Source organism: Doryrhamphus excisus, linkage group LG14 (genome assembly GCF_037039965.1).
Source record: "Doryrhamphus excisus strain RoL-2023G ecotype Guam linkage group LG14, RoL_Dexc_Guam_v1.1, whole genome shotgun sequence".
Classification (NCBI taxonomy): Eukaryota; Metazoa; Chordata; class Actinopteri; order Syngnathiformes; family Syngnathidae; genus Doryrhamphus; species Doryrhamphus excisus.
In genome coordinates, this window is record NC_136370.1 from 2,059,807 (window position 1) to 2,070,627 (window position 10,821).

A 10,821-nucleotide genomic window follows, 5' to 3' on the forward strand; every position below is an offset into this window, starting at 1 on the left:
TAATAATAAAGTTGTTTAGACACTTGTGTCTGTGATGCATGTGTGATGTTCTACTGTACATCCATATTGTCTGCACCACATCTTGGTAAACATCTTAGTTAGCACGCAAAGTGGAATTGTGCCAGCACTTTGCTGATGTGTGTGTGTGTGTGCAGGTGCATCATGCAAGCGTGAGGTTGCGGTGACTGGAAAGTTTGTGCTTGTGTGTGTTTGTGTGTCATTTCAACAGCGAGCGACCACATCCTCTCTCCTTCTATGACCTTTGATTCGCTCAACAACAGCAACAACTTTGATCTGACTTCATCGCCTCCGTCGCCAAGATCGTGTTTGTAAAAAAACACAGTTACACTTCAACAACTTGAGGCTTGCTGCAGTACACAAGTACTCCGATGTCAACTTGGCATTGCTGGGATGTCTTCGTGTCCTTCATCACTCTTGTTGAATAACACCAAAGCACACAGTTGGTACCATGGAATACTTTTATTCAGCAAACAGGTCACACAATCAATAGCAGAGCAATCAAACAGAAAGGGCTGCCCTTCTTTAGCCGCTTTTCCTCGAGGAGACCTGAAACAAACACACCAGGGAATGCCAGCGTTAGTACACTATACCTCTAAAGTCACACAACCTCAGAGATTGAACATTCCACGCCTCTAAAGTCACACAACCTCAGAGATTGAATATTCCACGCCTCTAAAGTCACACAACCTCAGAGATTGAACGGTCCACACCTCTAAAGTCACACAACCTCAGAGATTGAACGGTCCACACCTCTAAAGTCACACAACCTCAGAGATTGAACGGTCCACACCTCTAAAGTCACACAACCTCAGAGATTGAACATTCCACGCCTCTAAAGTCACACAACCTCAGAGATTGAACGGTCCACACCTCTAAAGTCACACAACCTCAGAGATTGAACATTCCACGCCTCTAAAGTCACACAACCTCAGAGATTGAACATTCCACGCCTCTAAAGTCACACAACCTCAGAGATTGAACGGTCCACACCTCTAAAGTCACACAACCTCAGAGATTGAACATTCCACGCCTCTAAAGTCACACAACCTCAGAGATTGAACATTCCACACCTCTAAAGTCACACAACCTCAGAGATTGAACGGTCCACGCCTCTAAAGTCACCCAGAACCTCAGAGATTGAATGGTCCACACCTCTAAAGTCACACAACCTCAGAGATTGAACGGTCCACGCCTCTAAAGTCACACAACCTCAGAGATTGAACATTCCACGCCTCTAAAGTCACACAACCTCAGAGATTGAACATTCCACACCTCTAAAGTCACACAACCTCAGAGATTGAACGGTCCACGCCTCTAAAGTCACCCAGAACCTCAGAGATTGAATGGTCCACACCTCTAAAGTCACACAACCTCAGAGATTGAACGGTCCACGCCTCTAAAGTCACACAACCTCAGAGATTGAACGGTCCACGCCTCTAAAGTCACACAACCTCAGAGATTGAACGGTCCACACCTCTAAAGTCACACAACCTCAGAGATTGAACATTCCACGCCTCTAAAGTCACACAACCTCATACATTGAACGGTCCACGCCTCTAAAGTCCACCAGGACCTCATAGGTTGAACGGTCCACGCCTCTAAAGTCATCCAGAACCTCATAGGTTGAACAATCCACGCCTCTAAAGTCACCCAGAACCTCAAAGATTGAACGATCCACACCTCTAAAGTCCACCAGAACCTCATAGGTTGAACGGTCCACACCTCTAAAGTCACACAACCTCAGACATTGAACGGTCCATGCCTCTAAAGTCAACCAGAACCTCATAGATTGAACGGTCCACACCTCTAAAGTCACACAACCTCAGAGATTGAACGGTCCACACCTCTAAAGTCATCCAGAACCTCATAGGTTGAACAATCCACGCCTCTAAAGTCACCCAGAACCTCATAGGTTGAACGGTCCATGCCTCTAAAGTCAACCAGAACCTCATAGATAGAACGGTCCACACCTCTAAAGTCACACAACCTCAGAGATTGAACGGTCCACGCCTCTAAAGTCATCCAGAACCTCATAGGTTGAACGGTCCACACCTCTAAAGTCATCCAGAACCTCATAGGTTGAACGGTCCACACCTCTAAAGTCACACAACCTCAGAGATTGAACGGTCCACACCTCTAAAGTCATCCAGAACCTCATAGGTTGAACGGTCCACGCCTCTAAAGTCCACCAGAACCTCTTAGATTGAACAATCCACGCCTCTAAAGTCCACCAGAACCTCATAGGTTGAACAGTCCACGCCTCTAAAGTCATCCAGAACCTCATAGATTGAACGGTCCACACCTCTAAAGTCCCCCAGAACCTCATAGATTGAACGGTCCACGCCTCTAAAGTCCCCCAGAACCTCAGAGATTGAACGGTTCACGCCTCTAAAGTCACCAGAACCTCATAGGTTGAACGGTCCACGCCTCTAAAGTCATCCAGAACCTCATAGGTTGAACGGTCCACGCCTCTAAAGTCCACCAGAACCTCATAGGTTGAACGGTCCACGCCTCTAAAGTCCCCCAGAACCTCATAGATTGAACGGTCCACACCTCTAAAGTCATCTAGAACCTCATAGATTGAACGGTCCACACCTCTAAAGTCATCTAGAACCTCATAGGTTGAACGGTCCATGCCTCTAAAGTCCCCCAGAACCTCATAGATTGAACGGTCCACACCTCTAAAGTCATCTAGAACCTCATAGGTTGAACGGTCCACGCCTCTAAAGTCCACCAGAACCTCATAGGTTGAACGGTCCACACCTCTAAAGTCATCCAGAACCTCATAGGTTGAACGGTCCACACCTCTAAAGTCATCCAGAACCTCATAGGTTGAACGGTCCACACCTCTAAAGTCCACCAGAACCTCATAGGTTGAACGGTCCACACCTCTAAAGTCCACCAGAACCTCATAGGTTGAACGGTCCACGCCTCTAAAGTCCCCCAGAACCTCATAGGTTGAACGGTCCACACCTCTAAAGTCCACCAGAACCTCATAGGTTGAACGGTCCACACCTCTAAAGTCATCCAGAACCTCATAGGTTGAACGGTCCACGCCTCTAAAGTCATCCAGAACCTCATAGATTGAACGGTCCACGCCTCTAAAGTCCCCCAGAACCTCATAGGTTGAACGGTCCACGCCTCTAAAGTCCCCCAGAACCTCATAGGTTGAACGGTCCACACCTCTCAAGTCATCTAGAACCTCATAGGTTGAACGGTCCACGCCTCTAAAGTCCACCAGAACCTCATAGGTTGAACGGTCCACGGCTCTAAAGTCCCCCAGAACCTCATAGGTTGAACGGTCCACACCTCTAAAGTCCCCCAGAACCTCATAGGTTGAACGGTCCACACCTCTAAAGTCCCCCAGAACCTCAGAGATTGAACGGTCCACACCTCTAAAGTCATCCAGAACCTCATAGGTTGAACGGTCCACGCCTCTAAAGTCCCCCAGAACCTCATAGGTTGAACGGTCCACGCCTCTAAAGTCCCCCAGAACCTCATAGGTTGAACGGTCCACGCCTCTAAAGTCCACCAGAACCTCATAGGTTGAACGGTCCACGCCTCTAAAGTCCACCAGAACCTCATAGATTGAACAATCCACGCCTCTAAAGTCCACCAGAACCTCATAGGTTGAACGGTCCACGCCTCTAAAGTCCCCCAGAACCTGAGAAGGCGAGGTAAAAAGGTGGTGTGTAGCTTTAAGAAAGGTGGTGTGGTCAGTTGCTGAGTGATGAGTAACTAGTGAATGTAAATAAAGATATGATACATATACGGCGTCCATGTGATGTCACGCATGTCCTCCACGTCCCGTGAAGTAACCAGGAGGCCAAATAGAACATCCCCCAAATAAATATGCTCTTGTTGTGTTTGAAGCCAGATGGAAGGCAGCATGGGGTCCAACCAACCCGAAGCTTCCAGATCAGCAAGAAGACGAAGGCTCCGTAGACGCAGCTCTTGGCGATGAGGACGCTGTAGGAGAGTTTGGCGCTCTGCAAGATCTTCAGGAAGTTTTCTGCAGCGGGACGAGAAGGTTTAGAAAGCAGCGAGGCGTGTGAAAGCTTTCAGGCGAGCGGACAGACCTCGTGTCACGGCGCCTTCCTCCCCCCAGCCTGGAAGCGAGGAGAAGATGCCGACGTGAGGAAGGGAAGACGATTGCTGACCATGGGAAACGGAACTGACCTTTCTCTCCGTTGACGGACGCGGGATAGTCCACCGTTTCGTTCCCGTTGAAGAACCGGACCACGCATGTGAAGTCCGTGTCGGGGTCGGACCAGCGGCCGGCCGGGACCCTCAGCCTGCTGGTGATGCTGTAGTGGTCCCCGCTCCGCAGGGCCTGGGCGTCTGTGGCCACGCCCCTGCTCACCTCCTTCTGGTTGACCTTCCACACCACGCTGACGTGGTCCGGATAGAAACCGGTGGCCACGCACACCAAAGTCTTCTTCTTCTCGGCGTCCTTGTGGTCGCTGCACTCGTGTGGCGAAGGTTTGAGCAAGGTCACCTTTGGTGGCGTGATGTTCAGGTCGGGTTCTTAGGTTTGGAGAAAACACAGAAAGGAGTGGTCCTAAAGTTCTAGCACCATCACTAAGCACCACAATCCTGACGTACATCTTCTGGAAAACACTCCGGTCCAACATAACCTCCGTCTTTCTGGAAGCCTCCTTCATCAGCTTTCCCTCAAAGCTGGGATACGTTTTTAGGAGAAGCAGACTAGAAGATGGATGGACATGTTTTACAATTTAGTCGTGGATGAACGTGGGGTCCATCTCCAAGAAGCTTTTTGGGAAAACACCACGTCTTTTCCATGGGAGTCGTCCATCAAGCTAGCATGCTAGCATGTGTGCTTTTGGAAAGACAATTTCCTGGTGGTCACCTCATTTGGGGCCTTTGAGTCTTCCACAAACCTGATGTCCACCTTTCCCATTTCAGAGCCGTCAATCAAGCCAACTAACCGGCTTTCCCGACCATTGGCGGCTATTTCATTCCAAGTAAACCTAACCTACTTCCTGTCGCCATAGTCCTCCGCCAGCTGACTAGTCGGGGATGATTTTGACATGAGATTGAACGTTACTTTCACCAAAAAAAAATCCAATTTCTACTACTTTCCACGCTTCCGCACTGTGTGTGTATTCTAGCGGCCCCGCCTCCACCCGCAGAGATGCGCATATGCATTCATGTTGTGACAAGGAAGCATGTAACGGAGATAAAAAGAGCATTTATGCCGGAATGATTTTCAAGTTCATTTAGCACATTTCAAGGTCGTCCTCGCCGTCCATTTTAGCCGTATACTTCCACGTGTTGTTGTTTTTTTTTTGGTGTTTCACCCCCAGCAGCGTATTTCCTGGCGTTTTCTTCCCTCACGCCGCCAACGTACGCGTGTAGACACGGAGCTGCTCACATTGATGTGAAAAAGACAAAAAGAGTGACAGTTTGTGCTGGTTTACCACACGTGAAGCAAACACAAAGAAGTCACAGGCGGCATCTCGGCGTGCCGCTTCCGTCACATGATGTCCTGAAGAAGACTTTATCGGGCGTGCCCAGAGTTTCCATGAGCAGATATGAAAAAGAAGCTGAGAGCCAAATGTTTGATTACAAGAAGTATTTGTACTTTAGCAGGAACCTTAACAACCAACACGTCCGTTCCATCCACTAAAATAGCTTCCAAGAGTCCATAGCCGACACGTTTGGATTTGGGTCTCAGCTTTTCTTACCTAAAACGCTGAGTTTGGTCCCCGCGGCGAAAAAAGCTTGGTTGTAGGAGCACAGAGCCTTGCAGCCACGACAGAAAGCTCTTTGTCCTCCGCTGGCCTCTCTTATCTTTCTGTCTGAGCCCCTTGAAGGCAACATCCATGCACGCCGCACCCGCCTCATCGCCTGCACCTGCTGTACTCGTGCTAATATGGCCCCCGTTTGTCAACATGAACACTAACGTCGTAGCAACACCGACATCCTGCGGGAATCACAGAAATCCACTTGACTTGGAAAGCCTTGGATGGGGTCTTAGCTAGGACTGCTAACCTTGTTCCTGCACCAAAGGAAGCTTCACAAGAACCACAAGCAGTACCCCCAACCGCCCGCAAAGACTCTGGTTTGATAGAAAACCCCTTGACATGAAGGAGTCCTCTAAATTCCTTACATGGACTAGTTCTGGTGTCTTAGCTAGGACTGCTAACCTTGTTCCTGCACCAAAGGAAGCTTCACAAGAACCACAAGCAGTATCCCCAACCGCCCGCAAAGACTCTAGTTTGATAGAAAACCCCTTGACATGAAGGAGTCCTCTAAATTCCTTACATGGACTAGTTCTGGTGTCTTACCTAGGACTGTTAACCTTGTTCCGGCACCAAAGTAAACTTCATAGCCATAACTGGTCACAGTGCGGTTGTCTCGTGTACCAAACATAGCGACTCTTTTTTTTCCACCAATTTGAACTCCATTAAAACAGTTCCAGATTCCGAAAGCATTTAAATCTCTTACATGGACTAGTTCTGGTGTCTTAGCTAGGACTGCTAACCTTGTTCCTGCACCAAAGGAAGCTTCACAAGAACCACAAGCAGTACCCCCAACCGCCCGCAAAGACCTTACCTACCTAACTTACCCAGAACTGTTTGATAGAAAACCCCTTGACTTGAAGGAGTCCTCTAAATTCCTTACATGGACTAGTTCTGGTGTCTTAGCTAGGACTGCTAACCTTGTTCCTGCACCAAAGAAAGCTTCACAAGAACCACAAGCAGTATCCCCAACCGCCCGCAAAGACCTTACCTACCTAACTTACCTAAAACTGTTTGATAGAAAACCCCTTGACATGAAGGAGTCCTCTAAATTCCTTGCATGGACTAGTTCTGGTGTCTTACCTAGGACTGTTAACCTTGTTCCGCCACCAAAGAAAGCTTCATTGCCAGCGTAGTTATTCACAGTGCGGTTGTCTCGTGTACCAAACATCGCAACTCTTTTTTCCCCTCCAATGTAAAAACAGTTCCAGACTCTGGAGGCCTTTAAATTCCTTACATGGACTAGTTCTGGTGTCTTTTTTCCACCAATTTGAACTCCATTAAAAACAGTTCCAGATTCCGAAAGCATTTAAATCCCTTACATGGACTAGTTCTGGTGTCTTAGCTAGGACTGCTAACCTTGTTCCTGCACCAAAGAAAGCTTCACAAGAACCACAAGCAGTATCCCCAACCGCCCGCAAAGACTCTAGTTTGATAGAAAACCCCTTGACATGAAGGAGTCCTCTAAATTCCTTACATGGACTAGTTCTGGTGTCTTACCTAGGACTGTTAACCTTGTTCCGCCACCAAAGAAAACTTCATCGTAGTTATTCACAGTGCGGTTGTCCCGTGTACCAAACATTGCAACTCTTTTTTTGTGTACCAAACAACACGCTCTTTTTTTCCCTCCAATGTAAAAACAGTTCCAGACTCTGGAGGCCTTTAAATTCCTTACATGGACTAGTTCTGGTGTCTTACCTAGGACTGTTAACCTTGTTAACCGCTAACAACACTACTCTATTGACTTGAACTCCATTGAAAAGAGTTTTCTTTAAAGGCTCTTGAAGCTTTTCCATTGCTTCCACGGACTTGTTTCGGAGTCTTACCCAGAACTGTTAGCCTTGTTCCTGCGCCGAAGAATGCTGGGTCATAACTGTTCCACACTGTGGTTGGCTCATGCAACAAACTAGGATGATCTTTTGTTCATTGAAAACCGTTTTCTTGTTAGATTTCTTGTTGGACTCTGGGAGCGTTTACATGTCTTCCAATGACTTACCTGGAACTGTTAGCCTTGTCACAGGGCAACTGTTTTGTGCTCTAAAGAAGCCATTTCACCACCACACGTTCTCCAACTTTGGCTGGTCAGACTCAGGAAGCGTTGAACTTCCCAACATGGACTTGTTCTGGCGTCTTACCTAGAACTGTTAGCCTTGTTCCGGCACCAAAGTAAACTTCGGAAGAACTGTAAGCGTCACAGTACAGGTGTCTGGTACCCCAAACATCTCGGAACGACTACGTATTATTCCCAACTTCAGTTTGATCCCACTGGACCGTTTTCAGTTCCTTATCTCGACTTGTTCTGCTGAACCCTGTTCCGGCACCAAAGTCGGTGTGGTCTTACCCACCGAGAACGGTCCCTTTTATACCCTGGCCAAAGTAGGCGTCATACGTCCCACGGTGTCAGCGGCTCAGCATCAGGAAATCATTGCAAAGCATCCTCACCCAAAACACTTCTTGTTCAATTCCCAAAGAAGACCTCGTAGGAGCCGACTCATTTAGCAAAATCATCCCTTTGGTCCCTTGTCCAGGCTGTCCGTAGTTCCCAGTGATTCTTGGCCGTAATAGTCCAAACTTTTCATGATACTTTTCCATCTTTTGTCCCTTTTCCAAAGAGGGCTTCACCTCTGTTGCCATCCTCATCAAGTCCCAAGTCCTCATCATTGAAAAGACCAAAAGCAGTCCAATCATCCAGACTAGCATGAAAAGTGTATCAATCGGTGCCGTCCTGTTAGATGTGGCCCCCTGCCAGCGGTGCACACAGTGGATCTAATGGGAGGGGGTTTTTGTACAGCGCCCCCATTGCCTTGTATCACCGTGGCCCCCTGTACCCACAGTGTGAACGCTTTGCTCAAAAACCCGCAGCAGGTTTTTTCATGGTTTTCCCTCCCTGCCCACCACCACCACTCTCATGCCCCCCCTCTCTCCGTGCAGCTCCATATCTCTGCATGCATCTCCACTCTGAGTACTTACCACAACATAGCATCCCATCATATAATGCTATGCTATGCTGCTATAGCACAACATATGATGGCATAATAGCTTAGCATTGTCAGTGGATACTTGGGCCGTATTATAACTAGCTTGCAGGCCCCCGCTGAAGGCCTGCAAGAATCCGACTTGAGCGCATGAACCACGGAGCTAAAAGCCCAGACTGTCAAAACCACGTTGAGCAGGATTCTTAAGGTCTTGGTGAGGTTGACATTGACAGCAGAAGTTGACCTAGACTGTAGAAAGACACATCCTAGTTCTTATAGAACAACATTTGATCTATGAAAGAGGCTTTATTATTGGACACAAGAGCAATCCTCTTATTTAAGAATGGCAAAGTCAAATCCCAGTAGAAGTCCTGAACAAGTGGGTTTTGGGTCTGGAACTGGTCTGGTGGGAGTGACTTTGGGAGTTTGGGAGCAGATGGGATGAAACCGGGATGAGCTGGGTGTTTTCCACAAAGCAATACAATGGACATTATTTCACCAAATGTAGGAGGTAGATGATGAGGGGCCCCAGGACACAGCCTTGAGGCACGCCCAAAGTGATGCGGATGACCGGACTTCAGGCTGAGACATAATGAAACTAAGTCGTGACTGATGTGGATGGCGGATAGTCTTATTGAGGATGGCGTGAGGAACGTCCATAGCTGCACTCAGATGGAGATGAGGGATGTCCATAGCCGCACTCAGATGGAGATGAGGAATGTCCATAGCCGCACTCGGATGGAGATGAGGGATGTCCATAGCCGCACTCAGATGGAGATGAGGAATGTCCATAGCCGCACTCGGATGGAGATGAGGGATGTCCATAGCCGCACTCAGATGGAGATGAGAAATGTCCATAGCCGCACTCAGATGGAGATGAGGGATGTCTACAGCCACACTCAGATGGAGATGAGGGATGTCCATAGCCGCACTCGGATGGAGATGAGGGATGTCCATAGCCGCACTCGGATGGAGATGAGGGGTGTCCATAGCTGCACTCGGATGGAGATGAGGGATGTCCATAGCCGCACTCAGATGGAGATGAGAAATGTCCATAGACGCACTCAGATGGAGATGAGGAATGTCCATAGCCGCACTCAGATCGAGATGAGGGATGGTCATAGCCACACTCAGATGGAGATGAGGGATGTCCATAGCCGCACTCAGATGGAGATGAGGGATGTCTATAGCCGCACTCAGATGGAGATGAGGGATGTCCATAGCCGCACTCGGATGGAGATGAGGGATGTCCATAGCCGCACTCGGATGGAGATGAGGGATGTCCATAGCCGCACTCGGGTGGAGATGAGGGATGTCCATAGCCGCACTCGGGTGGAGATGAGGGATGTCCATAACCGCATTTGGATGGAGATGAGGGATGTCCATAGCCGCACTCGGATGGAGATGAGGGATGTCCATAGCTGCACTCGGATGGAGATGAGGGATGTCCATAGCCGCACTCGAATGGGGATGAGGGATGTCCATAGCCGCACTCGGATGGAGATGAGGGATGTCCATAGCCGCACTCGGGTGGAGATGAGGGATGTCCATAGCCGCACTCGGGTGGAGATGAGGGATGTCCATAGCCGCACTCGGATGGAGATGAGGGATGTCCATAGCCGCACTCGGATGGAGATGAGGGATGTCCATAACTGCACTCGGATGGAGATGAGGGATGTCCATAGCCGCACTCGGATGTAGATGAGGGATGTCCATAGCCGCACTCAGATGGAGAAGGATGAAGATAGCGAGTAAAGTGCCATGAGGAGGGCGCTAGGGATATCATAATCATAATCTGCATCAACAATGAGAAGTAGACGGGCCCTAGGATGGAACCCTGGGGAACACCACACCGGTAGTATGGATGGAGGAAACCACAACCCCAGCAGTGTATTTGACTTTTGAGTGTCAGTGGTTTCCTTTTGTTCTCTTATCTTCTGGAGGGTTTTTGTGCGCTAGCGTAGTGGTCTTTACGACTGTGGGTACTTGTCGCACCAAAATACTGGCCGCTGTCAGCATTGCGTATCGGTTTGAGGATGTGAAGGTGAGCCATCTTCTCA

The 10,821-nt window shown here is 48.7% G+C and overlaps 1 protein-coding gene and 1 long non-coding RNA gene across 2 annotated transcripts; both read right to left on the reverse strand.

Moving 5' to 3' along the window:
• Positions 1-142: 142 nt before the first annotated feature.
• On the reverse strand, positions 143-1,849 carry LOC144901677 (uncharacterized). The gene is made up of 3 exons (XR_013629720.1): positions 1,826-1,849; positions 732-1,333; positions 143-651 (listed from the first exon to the last, which is right to left on the reverse strand). It is a non-coding gene; the product is annotated as an uncharacterized LOC144901677 (long non-coding RNA).
• Positions 1,850-2,401: 552 nt separating this feature from the next.
• Positions 2,402-3,606, reverse strand: LOC144901718 (uncharacterized). The gene is made up of 3 exons (XM_078796338.1): positions 3,602-3,606; positions 2,720-3,416; positions 2,402-2,551 (listed from the first exon to the last, which is right to left on the reverse strand). The coding sequence occupies exons 1-3, from the start codon at positions 3,604-3,606 to the stop codon at positions 2,402-2,404; spliced, it is 852 nt and encodes a 283-aa protein (XP_078652464.1).
• Positions 3,607-10,821: the final 7,215 nt, after the last annotated feature.